General features: G+C 50.1%; 1 protein-coding gene across 7 annotated transcripts in view; it reads left to right on the top strand.

Annotated features, from left to right (window-relative positions):
- SH3PXD2A (SH3 and PX domains 2A) overlaps window positions 1-19,662 on the top strand; it is a 234,684-nt gene that overhangs the window by 103,380 nt on the left and 111,642 nt on the right. For 6 of the 7 annotated variants that reach the window (XM_072805451.1, XM_072805455.1, XM_072805452.1 and 3 more), the window contains one exon: window positions 17,314-17,390. In XM_072805451.1, the coding sequence (XP_072661552.1) occupies window positions 17,314-17,390 (77 nt within the window). Of the gene's footprint in view, window positions 1-17,130; window positions 17,150-17,313; window positions 17,391-19,662 lie in introns of those variants that run through there. The other variant, XM_072805456.1, reaches the window with a different exon arrangement.

Consider the following 19,662-nt stretch of genomic DNA (forward strand, 5'->3'; position numbering starts at 1 on the left):
CAGGGCCATTCAGCTAGCAAGCAGCAGAGCAAGGATTCAAACCCAGGTCCTTCTACTTCTAAATCCAAGCTCTCCCCTCCCCACCCTTTTAAAAAAGATTTTATATATTTGACAGAGAGAGAGAGAGAGAGAGACCGCGCACAAGCAGAGGGAGGAGCAGAGGGAGAGGAAGAGGCGGGCTCTCCACTGAGCAGGGAGCCCCACGTGGGGCCTGATCCTGGGACTTGAGGATCATGACCTGAGCTGAAGGCAAACACTTAACTGACTGAGCCACCCAGGCGCCCCTAAGCCCAAGCTCTTGACCACTGTTTTCTATGTCTTGGCTGTGCCTGTGCAGAGTGAGACTATCCAAAGATGTACTGCCTGGAAATGAACGGGTGAGGTTTGGTGTATAAAATGATGAGTCTATCAGAGTGTGTGCATTTCTTTAAACTTCATCTCAAGTTTTGTGTATTTTTAAAAGTGTATCCATTAGAGGTTGATCAATGTTGTCCTTTTTTGGACACTTAATGAAGTGTCACATTCCTACACTAAAAAGTGTTGTCTTGAGGACACTATTTTGTTACTTTTTCACTTGACCTACGCAAGTTTAGCCAGCCACCTAGTGGCCAAGGCTGGAATTGCAGGCATAGTGGCCAGAAGGGAATAATGGACTTCCGGAAGGCAGGCTTTGTAACTATGTGGCAACAATCATCACAGTTCAACCACACTTCAACAAGCGACTAAAAAAGAAGCAGCAAGAAATCCCACTTTATCTTTGTTTTCCTATGTGGCCCTTAAACCAGAAACTTTTCATTTGGGGCACCAAAGAGAACCTTAGGAAGCATCACGTGGTTTTACTTGTTCATTCCTAAAACTTGGCGTGAGAGGAACTCTGAGCCTACTTTGCTGTCCCCAGTTTCTTCTGCTGTGCAGGACGGTTCTTCCTCCCACACCTGTGCATTGCAGTAGACTTCAGTGTATTCACTCAGATTCCCCCAGGAGAACAGGTCCTAGCTCTCTTTCACACTGAGCTGCCCTAGCTAGGAAATACAAGGATTGGACTTGATACTGTCTAGGTTTTCTCAAAGTCCCAGTATTTTGTGATCTCATAGCTTTTAAGGCCAAAGGGATAAATGCCTAACGATGAAACATCATACAAAAGAGAAAACATTTTAGGGAAACAGAGGTCTTGTAGGCCCACCTCAAATCCCACTGCATTGGCAGAATATGGCTGCCTCTGTATAAGGCCAGCTTTGTACCCTTCCCCCACCCCCCATTTCCTTTGGAAAGTGCAGAAAGCCCCCTTGTCTCGAATGCTTCCCTGCAAAGGGCTCCTGCTGAAAGACTGCACACACAGCCAAGACTTTGACCTTCACCTTTGCCCCTGACTTACTTGGTGAGAAAGAGTTCTTATCTTCCTCTCTCTAGGTTTTGGGGGTAGTGGTGGGGGGATCCTAGCTAGGGTTAGCAAGAATTCAATAAAAATATAAATAGAAACATAGCCTATAAATAAAACTGCCCCCCAAATATCTGGAGGCATGAATACCGGCAGGCAGCAGACAGTCACAAATCATGACGGCCTGGACAGTGAGTGAGCCTTGTTCATTCGCTTTGGGGTCTCTTGAGATACTGTAGACTTGCCAGTGAGGCCTAGAGAAACCCTCTGTCATTCTGGGCTCTAGAAACGCCTTCCTTGTTCATTTCCCTCACACCCATCTTCTGCTAGACCAGCTTTGTGAACAGACAAAGCAGTGGAGCAAAGTAATGCTGCCTGGAATCAGACCTTGCTTTTAGTCTCAGCACTGACTTGGGGGAAATAAGAGGATATCTCTGGACTTCACTTTTTCCTCTGTGGTCATGGGGATTTTAAAAACTGAAGGCTTTTTTTTTTTTAATTTGTTTGTTTTTGTTTTGTTTTTAGAGAAAGAGGCATGGGTATGGGCAGAGAGAGAGAGAATCTTAAGCAGGCTCCATGTCCAACATGGAGCCCAATGTGGGGCTCTATCTCATGACCCTGGGATCATGACCCTGAGATCATGACCTGAGCTGAAATCAAGAATCAGGTACTTAACTGACTGAGCCAGCCAGGCACCTTGAAGAATAGGAATCATGCCTTATTTTTTTTTTTTTTAATTTATGATAGTCACACAGAGAGAGAATGAGAGAGAGAGGCAGAGACACACATAGGCAGAGGGAGAAGCAGGCTCCATGCACCGGGAGCCTGACGTGGGATTCGATCCCGGGTCTCCAGGATCACGCCCTGGGCCAAAGGCAGGCGCTAAACCGCTGCGCCACCCAGGGATCCCGGAATCATGCCTTATTTTATCTTAGTTAAGAGGGTGGAGTCTAGTGCCAGATTACCTGGGTTCCAATCCCTATTTTGCCTGCTACTAGCTGTTTGACCTTGGAAAGTGACTTAACCTCTGTTTACTTCAATTTCCTTGTAAAATGGGAAGAATAATAGCATCCACTTTGTTGAGCTGTTGTAAGGATTAAGTGAGTTAATATTTTCAGAGGGCATAAACCAGTGCCTGACACATAGTAAACATATATAAATGTTTATTGAATAAAACGAATCCATAGATCCCCTGTGCCTGGAGTGTTACCTGGCACATAGTAGCTGCTTAACAAATGTGTCAAGTGAAAGACTGTATGGATACCAGAACTCCCTATCTTGCAGTCAGCCAGGGTAATGTAATTAGATTGTGTATGAATTCTTTATAAAACCAAAATGCTATAAAATGAAAGCGAGGTTTTATTCTTACCTACCGGGGTAACAGGAGTTAAAGTACACTCCCTCCTTGTCCTCATCTACCATTTCTGCCTTATACACACTGCATTTTGTTTGCCTGGGAGAAATGCCTGGAGCTGATGCATCTTGGTGAGCAGAAAACGTACTCATTCTGATGCAATGTCCTGCAGCAGCGCCAGCCTCTCTGCATAGCCTCATCCCCCATATCCTTTTTAGCATTGCATCCACATTTTGCTTAGTTTGTCTTTGCAAGCCAAACTAGCTCTTACGTAGATGAACAATGGTGTAGCATTTTGCTACGTGTATGTAGATATAAATAAGAGAAAAAGAAAAGAAAGCTCACCCTTCTCAGAATGCAACCTGAAATGGACAAAGGAGGAAATAAGTAAAAAGAGCAGGGAGCTGGAAGTCAGAGCTGATTCTGGGCCCAGGCCTGCCTCGACTTCTCTCTGAGCCTCTTTAGATCTGTAAGGTGAATTAGATTCATTCAGTACTTCTCAGCTGCAGAGGTGCATGGGAATCACGAGAGGGGCTTTATTAAAAATGCAGGTTCTCACCCTGCCCCCCACCATTCCGTTCCATTCTACCTTAGCTGGTCAGGGTAAATCCCAGGAATCTGCCTTTATAAGTGATATCCCAAATATCTGATTCAGGTAACCCAGGGGTTCCCTAATGAGCAGTGGGGGGGGGGGGCATGTCAGTTACCTAGTGCTATGTAACAAATTACCCCCCAAATGTGGCAGACATTTATTGTCTTACTATTTTTGTAGATCAGGAATTCAGGAGCAGCTTAACTGCCCGGTTTTGATTCAGGATCTCTTGTGGAGAACAGTCCACATGTTGGCACAAGGCGTAACCAGGGACTCACGGGGCAAGATGGCTTGATCATGTGGCTGGCAGATGGGTGCTGGCTGCCAGCAGGAGGTCTCAGGTCCTTGTCCTGAGGACCTCTCCATAAGGTCCTTGACTGTCCTTGCATCATGGTGGCCGGCTCCCTTCCTGTGAGTGATCCCAGAACAAGGCAAGAAGGGGGCTGCAATGTCTTTTATAATCTAGTCTTAGAGGTCACCCTGGGCATTTCCCCCATTGTCTTGCTGCTCCACAGTTCAGCCATATATGGTGTGGGAGGGGACTGTGTGAGGCGAGGGACCCTGCGGTACATATCACAGGGGCCACCTTGGGGACTGACTACCACAGGCTCCTCTGAAATGGTGCCACTGGTGGCAGCTCTTGTTGTGGGGTTCAGATTGGGGTAGAAATTAGAGGTGGGAAAGACAACTGAGTTGGGGGCCCTGGGGAACGTAACCCATAGGTACAAAAGCTGCAAAATCCACCCCAAAAGTGCCCTGCCAAGTCCCAGTGCCCTGCCAAGTCCCAGCCTGGCTGCTGACATACTGTGTGAAGTTGGGTAAGCCACAGCCCTCTCTGAGCTCAGCCTTGACCTCAGAGAGTGAGAAGACTGGATGTGATGACCTCCAGGATCTCCTGGTTCTAACCCTAGGATCCATTTGGATTGTGGTAGATGTCAACACTGGTGAGAACACTGGCTTGTGCTATGCGTGCCCAAGCAGTGACCAGGCCAAGTGTGTCCCCCATCCCCTAGCCCCTAAGACTCGAGGAAGAAGTGCTTCAGAAGGGGCTGATTGTGCCTGCACCCCCCAGGTAGAAACTATGGTCCTTGGTCTTGATGGTTCAGGGACTTGAGGTGTTTCTGCATTGCTCTGTGTGGCCCCTGTCCCCCATTCACGGTCTTCTAGGATCACTCGTAACCCACACCCCATAACCTCCCAACACATTCACTTTACTTTAGCTGGTTTCTATTACCTCTGGACCTTTGTTCAGGCTCTTCCCTCCTTCTGGAACATTCTCTCTACTTCCCTTGCCCTGGCTCTTTCCTACCACTTTTCTAGGTCTGGCCTCCCTCGTCTGTTGCCCCCACAGTAATGGGTCACCTTGCAGTGCAGCGTCCGCAGAGACTACATGCTCTGTGAGGGCAGGGGCTGTGTCCTCAGTGGGTGTTGTCTCAGCCCAGCCTCCAGTTCAGCGGCTGCCCTGGGAAAGGCAGGATTATGAGTGAGTGAGCGAGTGGTGCTTGCTGACCATGCTCAAGGGGTTGGGCTAGGGTTGAGGTGTAGCTCTGGGGAAGGCAGGCCAACGGGAGACATAGAGGAAAGGTACAGAGAAAAAGGAATAGAGCAAAACCATTAAGATCATAGGTACTTCCAGACCACCTAGAGAAAGGCCACACACAGGAAATTCCAGCTCTGCCACTTACTAGCTTTGTGACCTTGGGCAGGTCACTCGGGTCACTTTTCCAACCTTCAATTTACCCAGCTGTAAAATGGGAATAAACAGAACCTGGTACCTAGCTCATAGGCTGTTACAAAGGCCAAACAAAAGAATAAACATAAAATATGCAGCACAGTGCTTGGCACACACCAGGTACTCAGTGATGTCACCTGTTACTTGTATTGTCCTTGCCACCCTTGCAGGAGGGCGGGGAACCACAGAAAGTGTTGGTGAAGAGGGTTGACTGTCAGGACTCCATTCTGCCACCAGAGCCAAAGCTCGAGAAAAGCAGGCTTTGGGGGACTGTGTCCACACAGATAGAACCAGGCAAACTTCCCTCTGGCTGGCACGGCCGGGCGTGTGGTTGTGGGGCCGCTTTCCAATGGGCCTCTGCATCCTGGGGATTTTCCTCTGCTCCAGACCATCAGAAGTCAACGGTGTCTTTCAGCATTGCCCTTGGAACCAGGACTGCCCCTGCCTGCCCACAGCCTCCTCAGCTGGCTGGGCCCTTCTGTTGTGTCTCTGTGCCCTGGAGGCCCTATACCCCCAGCCTGCCCCCCACCACTGGCCCCTGCTGTGGGCTAGGCCACAGGGAGAGGCTGCCGGAAAGCTCTGCCCAGAGTCCCACCATCCCCTTTCCTGAGGGCAGCCTCCCCTGGCAGGGAGGAGCCGAGGCTGCAGGGGCTGAATGGGGCCTTTTATTCTGCAGCTCTCCCCGGGAGGGTGTGAGCCACTGCCCACCACGCCCGCCACACCCACATCCACACGGTGGGGACAGCCTGGCCCTGATGCTGGGTTCTGAGCTAACCACACTCTCTGGCCCCACTCTGTCTGGGTCCTGGAGGGCGAGCCCATCCTTGCTGCAGCCCCCAGCACGTGCAGGGTGAGATGGTTACAAGTCTCCTCTGGTGATGTGTGTGTGTATGTGTGTGTAAATAAGAGAGACAGTCTAGAGCAAGAGGCTGTCAACATACACACTCAAACTTATCCGTTCAGTAAATGTCAACAGGAGCCACTGTGTGCCAGTGCTTGTGCTGGGCCTTGAGGATACAATAGTAAGCGAGGCATCATACAGAGAGGTAAGATCATGACAAGCCACAGTGAATTCTGGGAAGGAGACAGTTGAGGGCTGGGAGAGAGGCGGTGAGGCCTCCCTCCCCATGTGCTGATCTGCAGTACGGAAGGTGTTGTCTATGCAAAGAGCCGTGGGGACTGTGTCCTGGGAGAGGGGATGGCATGCACACAGGCCCTGAGGTGAGAGAAACCTGGCAAGTTTGTACACCAACTGAAGCCCAGCATGGCTGGCATGATGAGACCAGATGGCAGAGGGAGGTGCGAGTCAGATCCTGCAGGGCCTCTCGGGCCATGGAAAGGAGTTTGGACTTTCCTCTCAGTGCCCTGGGAAGTCACTGAAAGGTTTAAGCAGAGGTTTCATTTTAACAATGTTATTTGGGCTACTGGGTAGAAAATGGACTGGAAGTGGGGGTGGGAGGTACCGGGAGTCAGAGACAAAAGGTCACCATACGCCTCATGGGCTGTTGGCCAAATGTGGAGTGATCTGACCTCACCCTTCTCTGTAACAACAGGCACTTTGTGTCAGACCCCCTCCTGCGTGCCCAGCATTGTGTGCTGTGCTTGTCCCGTGGGCTTCCAGGCCACGTCTCAGCTCTGGAATCCTACATGACATGGGAAGGCTGAGGCCTGTGCCGGTTCATGTACCCAGGACACCAGGGTTTGAAAGGCCCCAGGCCTCTCAACTCTGCAACCCACTGTCTGAACCCTACTGGCAGCTGAATGGTGCTAGATTTTGATTCTTTTTTTTTTTTTAACCTTCCCGTTGGACCAAGAATGGAAAGGTGAGATCTGGAAAGTGAAATCATACCAGCGTGACTGTGACCTAGAAGGTCAGTAGCCTCAGCATTTGCCACCGGGCCCCCCATTAGTGTAGGTATTACACGGATTTGCCAAGCACCTCCCAGGCTGTGCTCAGCCCCATCCAAGCTGAGCTCTGAATGAGACCACAGGCTGTGCTTTTAGGAACCCCAATGGCATCCCGGTGGCATCTGTCCTCCATGTGGCCACTTTAAGTACTATTGTATTTAATCCAAAAATTTCTGCCTTCCCTGGGGCTAAGGGGCACATGGGAGGTCAACCGCAATGCTCCATCTACCTACCAGGGCTGGGCTGGCCCAACCTGCCTGCTTTGCGCCCTGCCTACCCATGGTGCTCCCGTGGCCAACATGCTTCCCTGATCTGGCATTTATTTGGAATCTCTAGATGTGGGCTACCTAATGGGTGATTCAAAAGACCTGAGCTGTTCTTATCTGCCAGTGTGGAATCCAAAGGAAGATTATATAGCTAATGAATTATCTTCAGTCTACATCAGTGTTAAAGACCCAGCCTGAGCATTTGGCAAAACAAGGGAGGACATGGTGACAAATTCAAGGTTTTGTTTCTGTGAATGCAGCTCTTCCCAAAGCTAATGCTTGTAGGTAAGCACTTACCCCTGGTTACAACAATTAATAAAAGTGTGTTCACATGTCACAGAAAAGGACTTCCTTCCAAGGATCCAGACTCAGTATGAACTTAAATTTGCTACAACTTGAATCAAATCATAAATTTTTAAATAAGCCCGGAGAAAATAAAAGTAAATACCACTAAAACAATAAACATGTTAGTCCCCCATCTCTACAATAGATATCAGCCATTCTAGAGTTCTGACCTCCATGCCAGTACAGAAGTGTTCACAAACCCCACCTAAAACCTGCTCAGGCACAAGGACGGTGTTCTGGGTTTCACCATATTCTCGATTTCTTGGCCTGGGCACTGGTTACCTAGGTGGGCTCTGTGAAATTATTTGAGCTATACATATGCATGTGCACTTTCCTGTATGTACATTATACTTCAAAAAAAAGTTTTCTTAAAAAAAGGAAGGAAAAAAATATGTTCTGATCATAGCTCTCTAAGGCTGCTCAAAAAGACTTCAATTCTGTTTGATTTCAGTAAAGACAAGTTAATACCTCTGATATGCCAGGACTAGGTGCTTTCTTTCTAGCAGACACCTATAAATCCCACCTGGACCCACTGAGGATGGGGGGATTGAAAGATTGTGTTCCTTTAAGCGTGGCTCTGTCCTGGGAATGGGAACCTCCAAACCAGAATGTGGAAGTTCATTTTCCTCTCCTGGATGTGGTGGGTCTTACTGTAAGCATGTTGTAGCTGCGGGAGAGTTAAGCTTTCCATCTGTGGTGAAACCCCAGAGATTTTTGCAAATGTATGAGAGAGGGAGCAGAGAGTGGGTGTGGGAGGCTCACCTGCGTGAGTCACCCTAGCGCCCCCAGGTGGGTGGATGGAGTGAGTAATCGCTGCATCTCCTCTGTGTTCTGTTCTCTGCTCTTTGAATTGAGCTGATGGGAAGAGCGTCCCAAAGGAGTGAAATGGGAGCTGTGTGGGAGATGGTGTTTTTAGGGGGCTGGGGTTTGAATCCGGAAAGGCGGTTACAGGGTGAAGGGAGCTAGTGTTTGGCCTTGAGTGGGGAAGATAGAAGATAGAAGGTGCCGAGGATACACTAGAGTGCTCAGATCCCACCTAGCCAGGGAGCAGGTGGGTGGGGCCAAGATTTACCCCCACCTCCAGGCTACCCCACCTATTTGACCTGGAACTGTCAGCTCAGCTCATAAGAGATCCCATTTGCTCAGCGTTTATTATGGGCTGGGCTATGTATTCAATGATTTTGTACATGAGTTCATTGACGCCTCACAGTCACTCTTTGAATTAGGCATTACTACGCCCATTTTGCAGTTTGAGGAAATTGAGATTCAAATACGTTGTGACTTGTCCTACACAACAGTAAATGACAGGGCCAGGTGTACTAGTCAGGAACCTATAGGTTATAGGTGACAAGGACTAGATGCACCTCAATCTGGTTTAAGAAAAATCAGGGAAATATATTGGCTCACGCAACTGGAAACTTCAGGAGTAATGGTTTCAGGCACGGCTGCAAGCAGGTGAACAAATCGTGTGTCCCTCTAGTTCATAGCTTTGCTTTCTTCTTCTGCCACTTAGACAAGCTTACCCCACGTAGTGAAAGAGATTTGCAAAGATACTTCCAAATTCACTGTGGTATACAGTGTATGAGTTAGCAGCCCCTGTAGAAAGAGTACTTCTCTTTCTGGGGGTTCCAGCAAAGGTTCCAGGCTGATTCTCCTCCGACCAACTTGGGTCACCTGCCCATAGCCGGGCCATACTGATTGGTAATGCCAGGAGTTAGGGGTGAGATGAGCCCCACTGAAACCAGACAGACAGAGAAGGAAGGAGGGATTGTCCCTCCAAAGAAACTCAGGGCACCGTGCCACAGATGCCTGCCGTGCTAGACTCTGAGCCAGAGCTGTGGGGGTGGAAGTTAAGTATTCCTTTAATTCTCCGCAGGCATTACCCCTGTCTTTATCACTGTCTTAGTCTGGCCAGGCTGCTATAACAAAAGAAAACACAGACTGGGTGGCTGATAAACAACGGAAATTTATTTCCGACAATTCTGGAAGCTGGAAGTCTGAGATCAGGGTGCCAGCATGGTCAGGGAGGTCTTCTTTCTGGTTGCAGATTTCTCACTGTATCCTCACATGATGGAGGTTTTAGGGAGCTCTGTGGGCTGTCTTTAAATAACAGCACTAATCCCATTTGTGAGGGCTCCACCTCCCATACCACCTCACCCCTCACAAAGCCCCACCCCGGTACCATCACAGTAGGTATTAGGATTCTAACATGAATTTTGAGGGACTCAGACATTCAGACCATAGCACACATGATGAGCATACATGCCTGTCATTTTTTGCAAGGGTGGGGGAGTTAGTTCCTCTAGTTACCTTCGCACCTTCGCAAGTTGGTTTGGCAAAGAAGGGGCTCTCCTGGGGGCCACATCAACCAGCAGAGCCAGAGAGGACCCCCCCCCCTTTCCACTTACTTGCTCTCTGATCCACACAGCTTGCCTGTCCCCTGTTGGGCTCTACAGACCCTTGATGCACTCTCCAGACCATCCTTGGACCCTCCTGAGGGCATCAGGCAGCACCCACATTCAGTGCACCCAGCTCTGGGCCAGGGATTGCCGGGGACAAAAGGGAGTATAGAAAGTCATCCCTGCCCTCAGGACAACTGCAGTCCATTTATGGATATAAGACTCATGTGTCAAGCCAGTGCTATGGACGCTCCCATGACCCCATGTAGTGGGTTGAATAGTGAACCCCCCAAAAAAGATATGTCCACATCCTAATCCCCGAACCTGTGCATTTGACCTCATGGAAAAAGAGTCTTTGTAAATGTAATTAAGGATCTGGAGATGAGATCATCCTGAATTTAGGATGGGCATGAACCTAAAAACAGGTGTCCTTGTAGGAGAAAGGCAGAGGGCCACCAGAAGCTGCAAGAGTCAAGGATGAGGGACGTCTAGGTGGCTCAGCGGTTGAGCATCTGCCTTCAGCTCAGGTCGTGATCCCAGGGTCCTGGGATCGAGTCCCACATCGGGCTCCCTGCAAGGAGCCTCCTCCCTCTGCCTGTGTCTCTGCCTCTCTGTGTTTCTCATGAATAAATAAATAAATAAAATATTAAAAAAAAAAAAAAAAGAGTCAAGGATGGATGTGTCCTAAAGCCTACAGAGGGAGCACAGCCTTGCCGATGCTTTCAGACTTCTGGTCTCAGAATTGGAGAGAACAAATTCCTGTTGTTTTAGGCTAGTAACTTCGTGGCAATTTGTTATAGCTGCCCTGGGAGACTAATGCACTCCCTTCCCTTTTTGTCGTCAGATCCAACTAGATGGGGAGGAGTGTTGCCCGTGGAAGACAATGTCTCTGCACCATGGTGTCTGGAGCATCCAGGCCCTGCTGTGGCCTCCCCTTTTTCTTAGGCCAGTCCCCTGTGACACTCCAGGGCCTCTGGGCTGTACTGAAGGGAGAGGGTTGAGAGCATCTGTGCCCTGGGAGGCCTAGACATCGTGGGGGTGGGAGGGCTCTAGGAAGGTAAGAGGGGGCCCTGGGATTATGGCTCCCTGACAAATTCTCTGGGACAGCAGGAGATGGATGAGAGTGGGACAACAGCCAGAGGGTCCTGGAGGCCAGCAAAGGAGGGCGATGCAGGCAATCAAGGAAGGTTTCATGAAAGAGGCCTTGGGATGGGGAAGGAGGCCCAAGTGCTTTAAAGAAAACCAAACTCCTTTTGATGGCTTTCAAGACTGCTACATGGCTTCTTTTCTGTCTTTGAGTATGGCTGTTGGTTGCCTCTGGCTGAGCATTCGTGCCCCAGAGCTTTGCATAACTGGCTCCCCCCACCTCAGATTCTCCACCAAACTTCCCTGACTGCTAGCTGAATTCTCACCACCACCCCCATCTCAGTCATGCCCCTTCCCATTACCCTGTTTTATTCTCTTTTAGAGGTAGAGAGAGATACATATGCGTAACCAAACTACTTACTAGATATGAAAATTGTATACTGTATCCCTTTCATGCATATCCCCTCCCCAGTTCAAATGTAAACTCCTTGAGAGCAGGGCCCCCATATGTCTTGTCCTCTGTGGTGTCCTTGGCACCTGGAGCATCAAGAGAGTGATGATGGATGGATGGCACTCCAGATGGCAGAAAAAGCAAGGGAAGGGAGATTATTCGAGGAAGTATACATGCACGCATGCGTACAGCAGACTTCAAGGGGAGAGGCTGCCAAGAATAGGTCAGCTTGAGCAGACCACAAGAGGCCCCGAGGCTAGTCCTTTCCTATTAGCCAGTGCCCTCTTATCACCACCCCACGCCCCCCCGTGCAATTTGTGCTTGCCCATCGGTAAAAACGTGTACCAGGTTTGTAGAAATTGCTGCGGACTCTTCACACTGGGGTGGGGGACTCCCTGACTAGTGGTGCTGTGTCTGGTGTTTCTACTCTTCCCTTGTCTCCTGCTTGAGGAACCCCCATGGATATATTTCATAAGGAGGACCCTGGAAGCTGGCCAGGGCTGCTGGCTGGCCCAGAGGTCTAACTGCTTTCAGAAGTTTCTGCCTTTTTTATCCACTTCTCTGTATCAATGAGAAAGAGCCATGTCCTCATCTCTCATCTTCTTGAAACAATTCATTCTCTTAAGCAAATGCCAATTACGAACACCCATCAGGTACCACTGAGATGCCACATGATGTGCCTGGTATCTTGGGCAGGAAGAAGAAATACCTCTGCCACCTAAGCATGGGGATCTTCATGAGTCAAGGCCCCATTTGCATGTCTGGGCCCAGAGTGGACACTCTCCGTGAGAATGTCAGGCCACTCTGGGGGTTGGGACAAAGATTGACCTCTGCCAGGCAGTGCCCACCGACTTGTGGCTGACCCCTGCCCAACCAGAGCAGGGGTAGGGGACAGGCAGGACAGGGGGGTTTGCTGTTTTAGGGAGCTCTTTTCTTTCCAAAGTTCACTAGATGCTGGGTCCTGTCTCTTTCCCACTTTGTTGCTCCATCCACCGATTCACTTGTATCTTATAGGCAGAGACCTCAGGAGCACCGCTTGTATATGGTGTACCATGGCATATCCCACTGTCCATGGTTATTGCTTGCACAGTTCTCAGCCAGCCCCCAAGACATCCGTTCCCCAGACCACAGCATAGCACCTAGCATGGAGATGTTAATAATGCTCCCATCACACACAGAATAAAATCCTAAGTCCTCACCATGGCGCTCTCATCAAGGCCTTACTTGATTGGACCCCAAAGAACTCTGGATTTGTTGCCTTCTTTCTCCCCCTTACTATGTGAGCTCCAAAATTCCAGCTTGAAATATTAACTCAGCCACTTAATAGCTGTGTGACTTTGGACCAGTCCCCTCTGAGTAACCACATCCTGTGCAAAGTAGGGAGAATAAAAGTACTGGCTTTGAGGCGTCTGAGTGGCTCATGTGGTTGAGTGTCTGCCTTCGGCTTGAGTCATTGATCTTGGGGTCCTGGTGAGCCCTGTGTGGGGAGCCTGCTTCTCCTTCTCCCTCTGCCACTCCCCCTGCTTGTGCATGCTCTCTTTCTCCCTCTGTCAAATAAATAAATAAAATATTTTTTAAATAAATAAAATATTTAAGAAAAAAAATACTTGCTTCAAAGTCATGAGGATTAAGCAAGAGAATCCAAAGGAAACCTCCTAGCTCTTAGCATATGCCCAGCACATAGTAAGCCTTGGCTACTATTACTGTTTGTCTTGCTCCTTGGCTACTATTACTGGTTGTCCCACTCCTCCTCTTCTCCTCTCAATCCCACTGCCCTCACTGTATACATTTTAAGACCTCTGGGGTGAGCAGCCATGGAGACCCTGCCCGTCCATCTCCAGGTTAGAATGCAGAGGCCACAGTGGAGGAGGAACGTGCTTCAGGGTCCCCCAGATAACCTGTGGCCCCGGCAGGACTTGAACCCAGGACTTCTGCTGAGGTCTCTGCTCCTTCTGCTGGTCCCCCCAACTGAGCCCAACCCAGAACAGCAGCAAGAGGGACCTACACTTATGTGCTTGGGCCCTGTCAGGCCTGACAGCTTTCTTCTCCACTTTCAGGAATGAGTTATGTCCTGAGGTCTGTTTCATGCCCCGTGTGTAATCTTCTTTATGATGCTTATCGTATTTCTGGGGCAGCATCTGCATGGCTTTGAAGACTCTGACAGGAGCTCTGAACGGGCTGAATTACATACACAAGAGGCCTTTAATGCCCTGTGGTCTCGGCTTCCTTAATGGGGATTTTCCTCCTCCTCCTCCTCTTTTTCTCTCTCCCTTTTAATACGGTCACTGGTTTGGCTTTCCGAGTGCGGTTTGGATTCCTCACAGAGAAGTCAAGACTGTAGAATCCTTTCCAGATCTTCCCTCCCTCCTTCCCCTTCCTACCCTCCGCTGCCTGTGCCAAAGCCCCAAGAAAAGAAAATGTTGCTCCTGTCAGGGTTTCAGTGGCAAGGAGAGAAGCCCTATTGGGATTGCAAAAAAATCAGCTGGGCAATGGCTTGTACCTCTGACTCTGCACCTGAGCAGCAGCCGCCCGAGCCCAGTGGAGGGGGTGGAAGGTGTCCAGTGCAGAGGCAGGGTGGCCTCACTTGCAGGGGGTGGGGGAGGGCAAAGGGGCAAGGTGCAGGTGCCAGACCAGTGTGGGTGAGGAGCCCTCCCGCCCATCTCCCCACCTCAGCCAACCCCATCCCTCCCTTCTCCCTGCCTTCAGAACCTTATGGAGGTTTTGATTGTCCCTTTACTATTTATTTTCTGCTGGTTGTACCTGTAACGGGATCAGGTCTTATGTGATCTAGGTGTCTATACCCACATCTTGGGGACACAAGACTCAGAGGCTGGGCCAGCCTTGAGATAGGGGTGCTGGAGAGGGAGGCAGTTTGTCTCCCATCTGCCTCCTTTCCTGTTTGTCCCTTGGCACGACTAGAGAGGGCAGGAGTGCTATTTTTGGAGAATGGATAAGTCATGTTTCATCTCCTTTCAAGGGGAATGCATAGCAGAGCCAGGTCCGTGGGCCTGGGGCCCTGCTGTGGTCTCTCCTTCAGTTTCCTGCGCTGCTCAGACGAGGGCTCCAGGTTCTGTGCGATAGCGCATGGCCACGGGCATCCCTGGGCCGGAGCAGACTCCAGCTCCTGCTGGATGAGGCTGAGGCAGAGGGCTCAGGAAGGCCACCCAGGGCTGCCTGTCATTTTGTCAGTCCCAAGAGCGGGTCTCCTCCTGCTGCGGGCTTATCTGACACGCCGTCCCCATGGCTGTACGCGTTTGCACTCGCCGCGTGCTGGCAGCGAGGTGACAGGCACCCAAAAAAGGGTAGGAGGTGAAGAGGCCAGGAATACCAAATCTGTGACATCTTCCCCAAGGAAAAGGGGCCATCTCCAGTGTCCTGATAAATCATGTTTTATCTCCTTTCAAAAGGAACACACGTGGCAGAGATGATTTATCTTGATGACATTGTCCAGTCTGCAGAGTATCGTGCCTCTGACGGGGAGATGGCCCGTCTGCCCGGCTTCAGAGAGGAGGGGAGGAAAGCCAGCTTGAGGGACAGTCCGGGAGCGGAGAGCGAATGGGCGGCGAGTACCGAGGGGGCGCCTGCTGTCTGCAAAGCCTTGTGCTGCAAGGGGAGGAAGGAGCTGGTCATACCTGATGTGGGGAGATGGCAGGCAGGATGGAAAGCAAGTCACGCACAGGACAGGACAAGTTAGCTGCTCTGCGGTGTGACCAGGGGAGGGCTGGTGACCAGTACCCGAGGTGACAGGGAGCTCAGGCTATAGCAGCTGCTTTCAGCACCACTGCCCCCTCCCAGGTCCCCTACGCTTCACCTCTGTCTCCAAAGGCTGCTCATGGAAACAGCCGGGGGCTTTGTTCTAGCCTCGGGAACATACGCGGCTGCAAGTACCAGGGATGTGATGCTCTCAGATGTTCACAAGCTGGGAGCTGGCGATAAATGCTCCTCGCCCTCAGCCGGCATACTGCTGAGGGATTGTCCATTTTGTCCTCTGGATTTCCCCAGTGGACCTGAGCTGTGGTTCCTCATAGTGATTAACTAGCTTGGTAATACTTCCTTCCCTTCCCTGCCTTCCTTTCCACTCCCCCCTCTGGAGTCTTCCAAGAACAGCTCCCAAATAAACCACTTACACACCTCATCTCTCCATCTGCTTCTGGGAAACAACCTAAACCAAGACAATGCTTAGTACCTCCCTAGAGCCTCCATAGAAGAAGCTCAAGTGAATTGACATGCAGTCTACATATTTGTTCACACACAATGGCAATTATCTTCATTAGATCTCCTTTAATGCAAGTGATAAAAATCCATTTCCAACTAGTTTAAATAAAATAATTGATTATTTATACATGTGAAAAGTATCAGGTAGACCCTGGGTTCAGAACAGCTATATCCAGCTGCTCAAATGATGTCAAAATAATCTGCCCTTCATCATCTCTTTGCTCTGCTTTTCAACCATTCAGGAAGCATTTATGGAGTACCTACTATGTTCCAGGCACTGATCCTTTCAGTAGGTTTCCTTCTCAGGCAATGATAAAGATGGCCACTTAAGAAGTTTCAGGCTTTCATCCTGCCAGCTTAGCAACTCTGAGAGAGAGAAGGCTCCAGTAGAAGTCTCAGGGCTGACCCTCATTGGCCCAGATCACGTGCCCATCTCTGAGCCAATTGCAGTGACTCTGGTTGGCTGGGCTGGGTCACGTGCCTACTCTTCTTGCCAGGGAGTATGGTTAGCCCCTTTGAACCACAACGATTGGGAATGGAGGAAGAAGACTCTCCAGAGGGAAATCAGGCAGACTTGGACAGCAGATGCCTATTACAGCTATAGGGTGAGCACTTCACTTGTCAAGCTATGTGGGTTCTAAGATGTGTCAGCCCCCTGATGGAAGGAGGCTGTCAAATATTTGTAACACACAGCAGAATGGGGCACATGCCTTAGGAATGGACAAAGTGTGTGGATGTTCTAGAAAGACGGAGATTACTCCCAGTATGGCCAATCAAGGAAGGCCTTCCAAAAAAGGGACATTGACTTAGACACCGATGACCATGAGGCACAGAAATGTCAGCTGTGTTAGGACTTGAAAGTCAGACCAAGGAGTTCAGAGTCTAAACTGAATGGGCTGAAAAGGACTATGCATTGATCTAGTTGTTAAAATCGAACTCAGCTAGCTGAAAAGAGCCCGCTGGGAAGGTTTGAGGGGCTGGCAATTCCTTTAAGCCTCACCCACACCTGCAGAGGGGTGCACCAGCCCATCTGCATGGCGGCCTGCATTGCTGGAGGCTGTGTGCGCAGAGAGGCTAGAGAAAAGTCAGGCTGGGGCAGCCATGCTCCCTTGGCGTTGGCCTGTGCCCGCCCTGGAAATCGCCACCCACCTAAAACTAAGAATAGGAATTCCTGCCTGGCTGGCAGGAGCGAATGCCGATTTCTCAAGGAGGGAAGGGCCTGAAAACAAAACGCAGCGTGTGGGTTGGGCCATCCTTTGTATTATTTGTGAGGTCACTTGGGAGCCGCGCCCACGTCAGGGCATCGATCCTGCCATTAGACCCAGACAAGGTGATCTGGCCAAGATGGCAGCCTCTGGGGCCTCTCCTGTGCCCCAGAGATCCTGGACCTTCAGCCTTGGGCGCCTCCTGCCCCCTGGCAGAGGTGACTGCTCCTTTCTTGTTTTCTTCAATGGGCAGAGATGGTGGCACTTGGTGGCCAACTAAATCGCTGAGAAGCTGAGGGAGAGGGGAATGAGAGGGTAGGAGGCCCAGGTCCCATGGCAGCTTTCTGCAGAATCACTCAGCTCACAAGCATCTCTCTTCCAGGCAAGATCCTCTTCCGGAGAAGCCACATCCGGGATGTAGCTGTGAAGAGGCTGAAGCCCATCGACGAGTACTGCCGGGTAAGGGTGTGTCTGGAGGAGGGGGAGGGGCTGTCCATCTGCCAGAGTCTGTCTGTCTGTGAAGGAGGGCCGTCTGAAAAACCGTCTGCTGCAGTCTACGAGGTGCATCCTGACGCCTGGCATTTCCTATTCAGAGCGATGGGTAGGAGTGGCCCTCAGGGAGGGGTCACTCGTGACTGCGCCCCCCTCTGGGGCACAAGGGTCTTGGGATCACAGCTGAGGCTTTCCCTCTTTTGGGACATGTTAGTGTTTACAAAACGCTATTTGAAATCCCTTTCAGCAGCTTGGGAGCTGGGTTAAGATCTCCTGTAGACGGGATATTCTGTAGGTGACATTTTGCTGGACACAGGAGAGCTGTTTGTTTAAATTCCTTTTGGGACATTGTTGGAATCAATTCTGAGTTCAGTAGCATCTGAAACCTCTGAAATGTATATTTGTTTATCCACAGAAGTCCTGATGGTTACAGACGTTTATGTACATATCTTTATCCATGCAAGTGCTCACACTTACACGCATGCACACGGGTGCGTGTGCACAGGTGCATGAAAACAGCCAATACCCAAGAAGAGATGGGATACTGACAGCGATGTCATGAAGCAGAGCCCATTTGTCTTTCCACTTTGACTAGAGCCCAGGACCCTGCAGTGAAAATGACAGGCTCCCACGTCAGTGGCTGTGGCACATGGCCTCTGGATGGCTGGGCTGCCTCGGTTCAAAACCCTCACTTCCCAGAGCCTCAGTTTCCACATCTGTATAATGGAAAAATAGTAGCTCCACAGAGGGTAGTCGTGGAGATAGAAGGAACTTACAGAGGCCAGGCACCAGCACAGCATCTGGGCCAGAGGAGGCATTCAGTGGATGCCAGCTTTTGATTATTATTACCGCTAGGCATAAATAGTTTAATGTTACCACTGGCTTTCATGGAGATGGGATTTCTTAGTTAAATAAAACCCACCGTGGAGTCTGACTCAAGACTCTTGAGGATAGGCAAGTGCTGGATTGTCTTTGGTTGCAAGTGTTGGTATTTGAGTGGAAAGAGCTGGGATCAAATCCCATTGCTCCTCACTAGCTCTGTACCTCTGGGCAAGCTCTCTACCTCCCTGAGCCCCAGCATCCTTAATCTGTAAAACAGGGTAAAGACCACTCCCTTGCAGGGCTCATGAAGGGGGCTGAGCCCGAGAGTGTGTGTCATAGTGTTTGTCACTTCTGAAATACTCTGTCCTTCCATAGCGTTGTTGGTACAGGGTTCCTTTATGCACTAATACTTTATGATTCAGAAACACTGAGTTTAGCAATAACAATGTTTAAATAAGAATCAAGTTGCTAAATGTACTAACTGGTGTTCCCAATCCCATAGGAAGCCAGGCGAGCACTCCAGCGCTCCCAATTAGTCTCCATTAACCCAAGTTGCAATTTTGTGACTTGCTGGTTATACTTGGTCACATTTTCTGCCTTAACCTAAAAAGAATTCCTGATGATTAATTCCTCTACAGGAGAAGCTCCTCTTCTTTAGATCAATATTCATCTTTCTCTTTAAAGGGCATTTGCCATTTGGAGGCCAATTGATGGCTGCCGCCTGAGCTTTTGTTTCTCTTCATTCCTTTCCCAAGAAGTTAAATAAATGGGCACAGCCAATGGAGGAGGGGGCATAGGGCAGGGGAGGCCTCGCCCAGCTGGGGATTTATGGCTCACAAGCTCGCCTCCCGCCTCCTGCCTCCTGGAGCTGGTGGAGCCCAAGGCATCTGCAGTTGGTGTGTGCATCCGGAGGAGGAGGAAACTGATAACATCTTATCTCCTGGGATCAGGCTTTGAACAGGACCCCTGAATCAGGATGAGATTCAGGGGGGCTCTGGGGCCCTGATGGTGCTGCTGGTGGCCAGGGGTGCCATTCGAGTGAGCGGGGTCTGCAAGAGGCAGGGTCTCCTAACCTGATTAGCAAAGACAAGAGCTGCTCAGAGCCAGGCAACAAGGAGCTATGTGAGGGGTTCAGCGAGTAGCCAGCCGTCTCACAGGCTGTAATTTACTCTGAGAATGGCAGGGGGGCAGGTCAGTGCATAAGTGACCTTTAGTTCTGCTGAGCTAGAACACTAGGATCTGTTGTCTGATTGTCTGAGACCTTGGAATGACCTTGGAACAGTCATTAGGGATAAGCCAGAAACAACCCTTGGGCCCCCCCGCCACCCCGAATTGCACTTCACAGCTCTGCCTCCCAGTTGTCCAATCTGTGGCCACTCAGGATCAAAGCTTCACTCAACATCCCAGGGCCCCTCAG

The sequence above is a fragment of the Canis lupus genome, chromosome 29 (assembly GCF_048164855.1).
Source record: "Canis lupus baileyi chromosome 29, mCanLup2.hap1, whole genome shotgun sequence".
In the NCBI taxonomy this organism is placed as follows: Eukaryota; Metazoa; Chordata; class Mammalia; order Carnivora; family Canidae; genus Canis; species Canis lupus.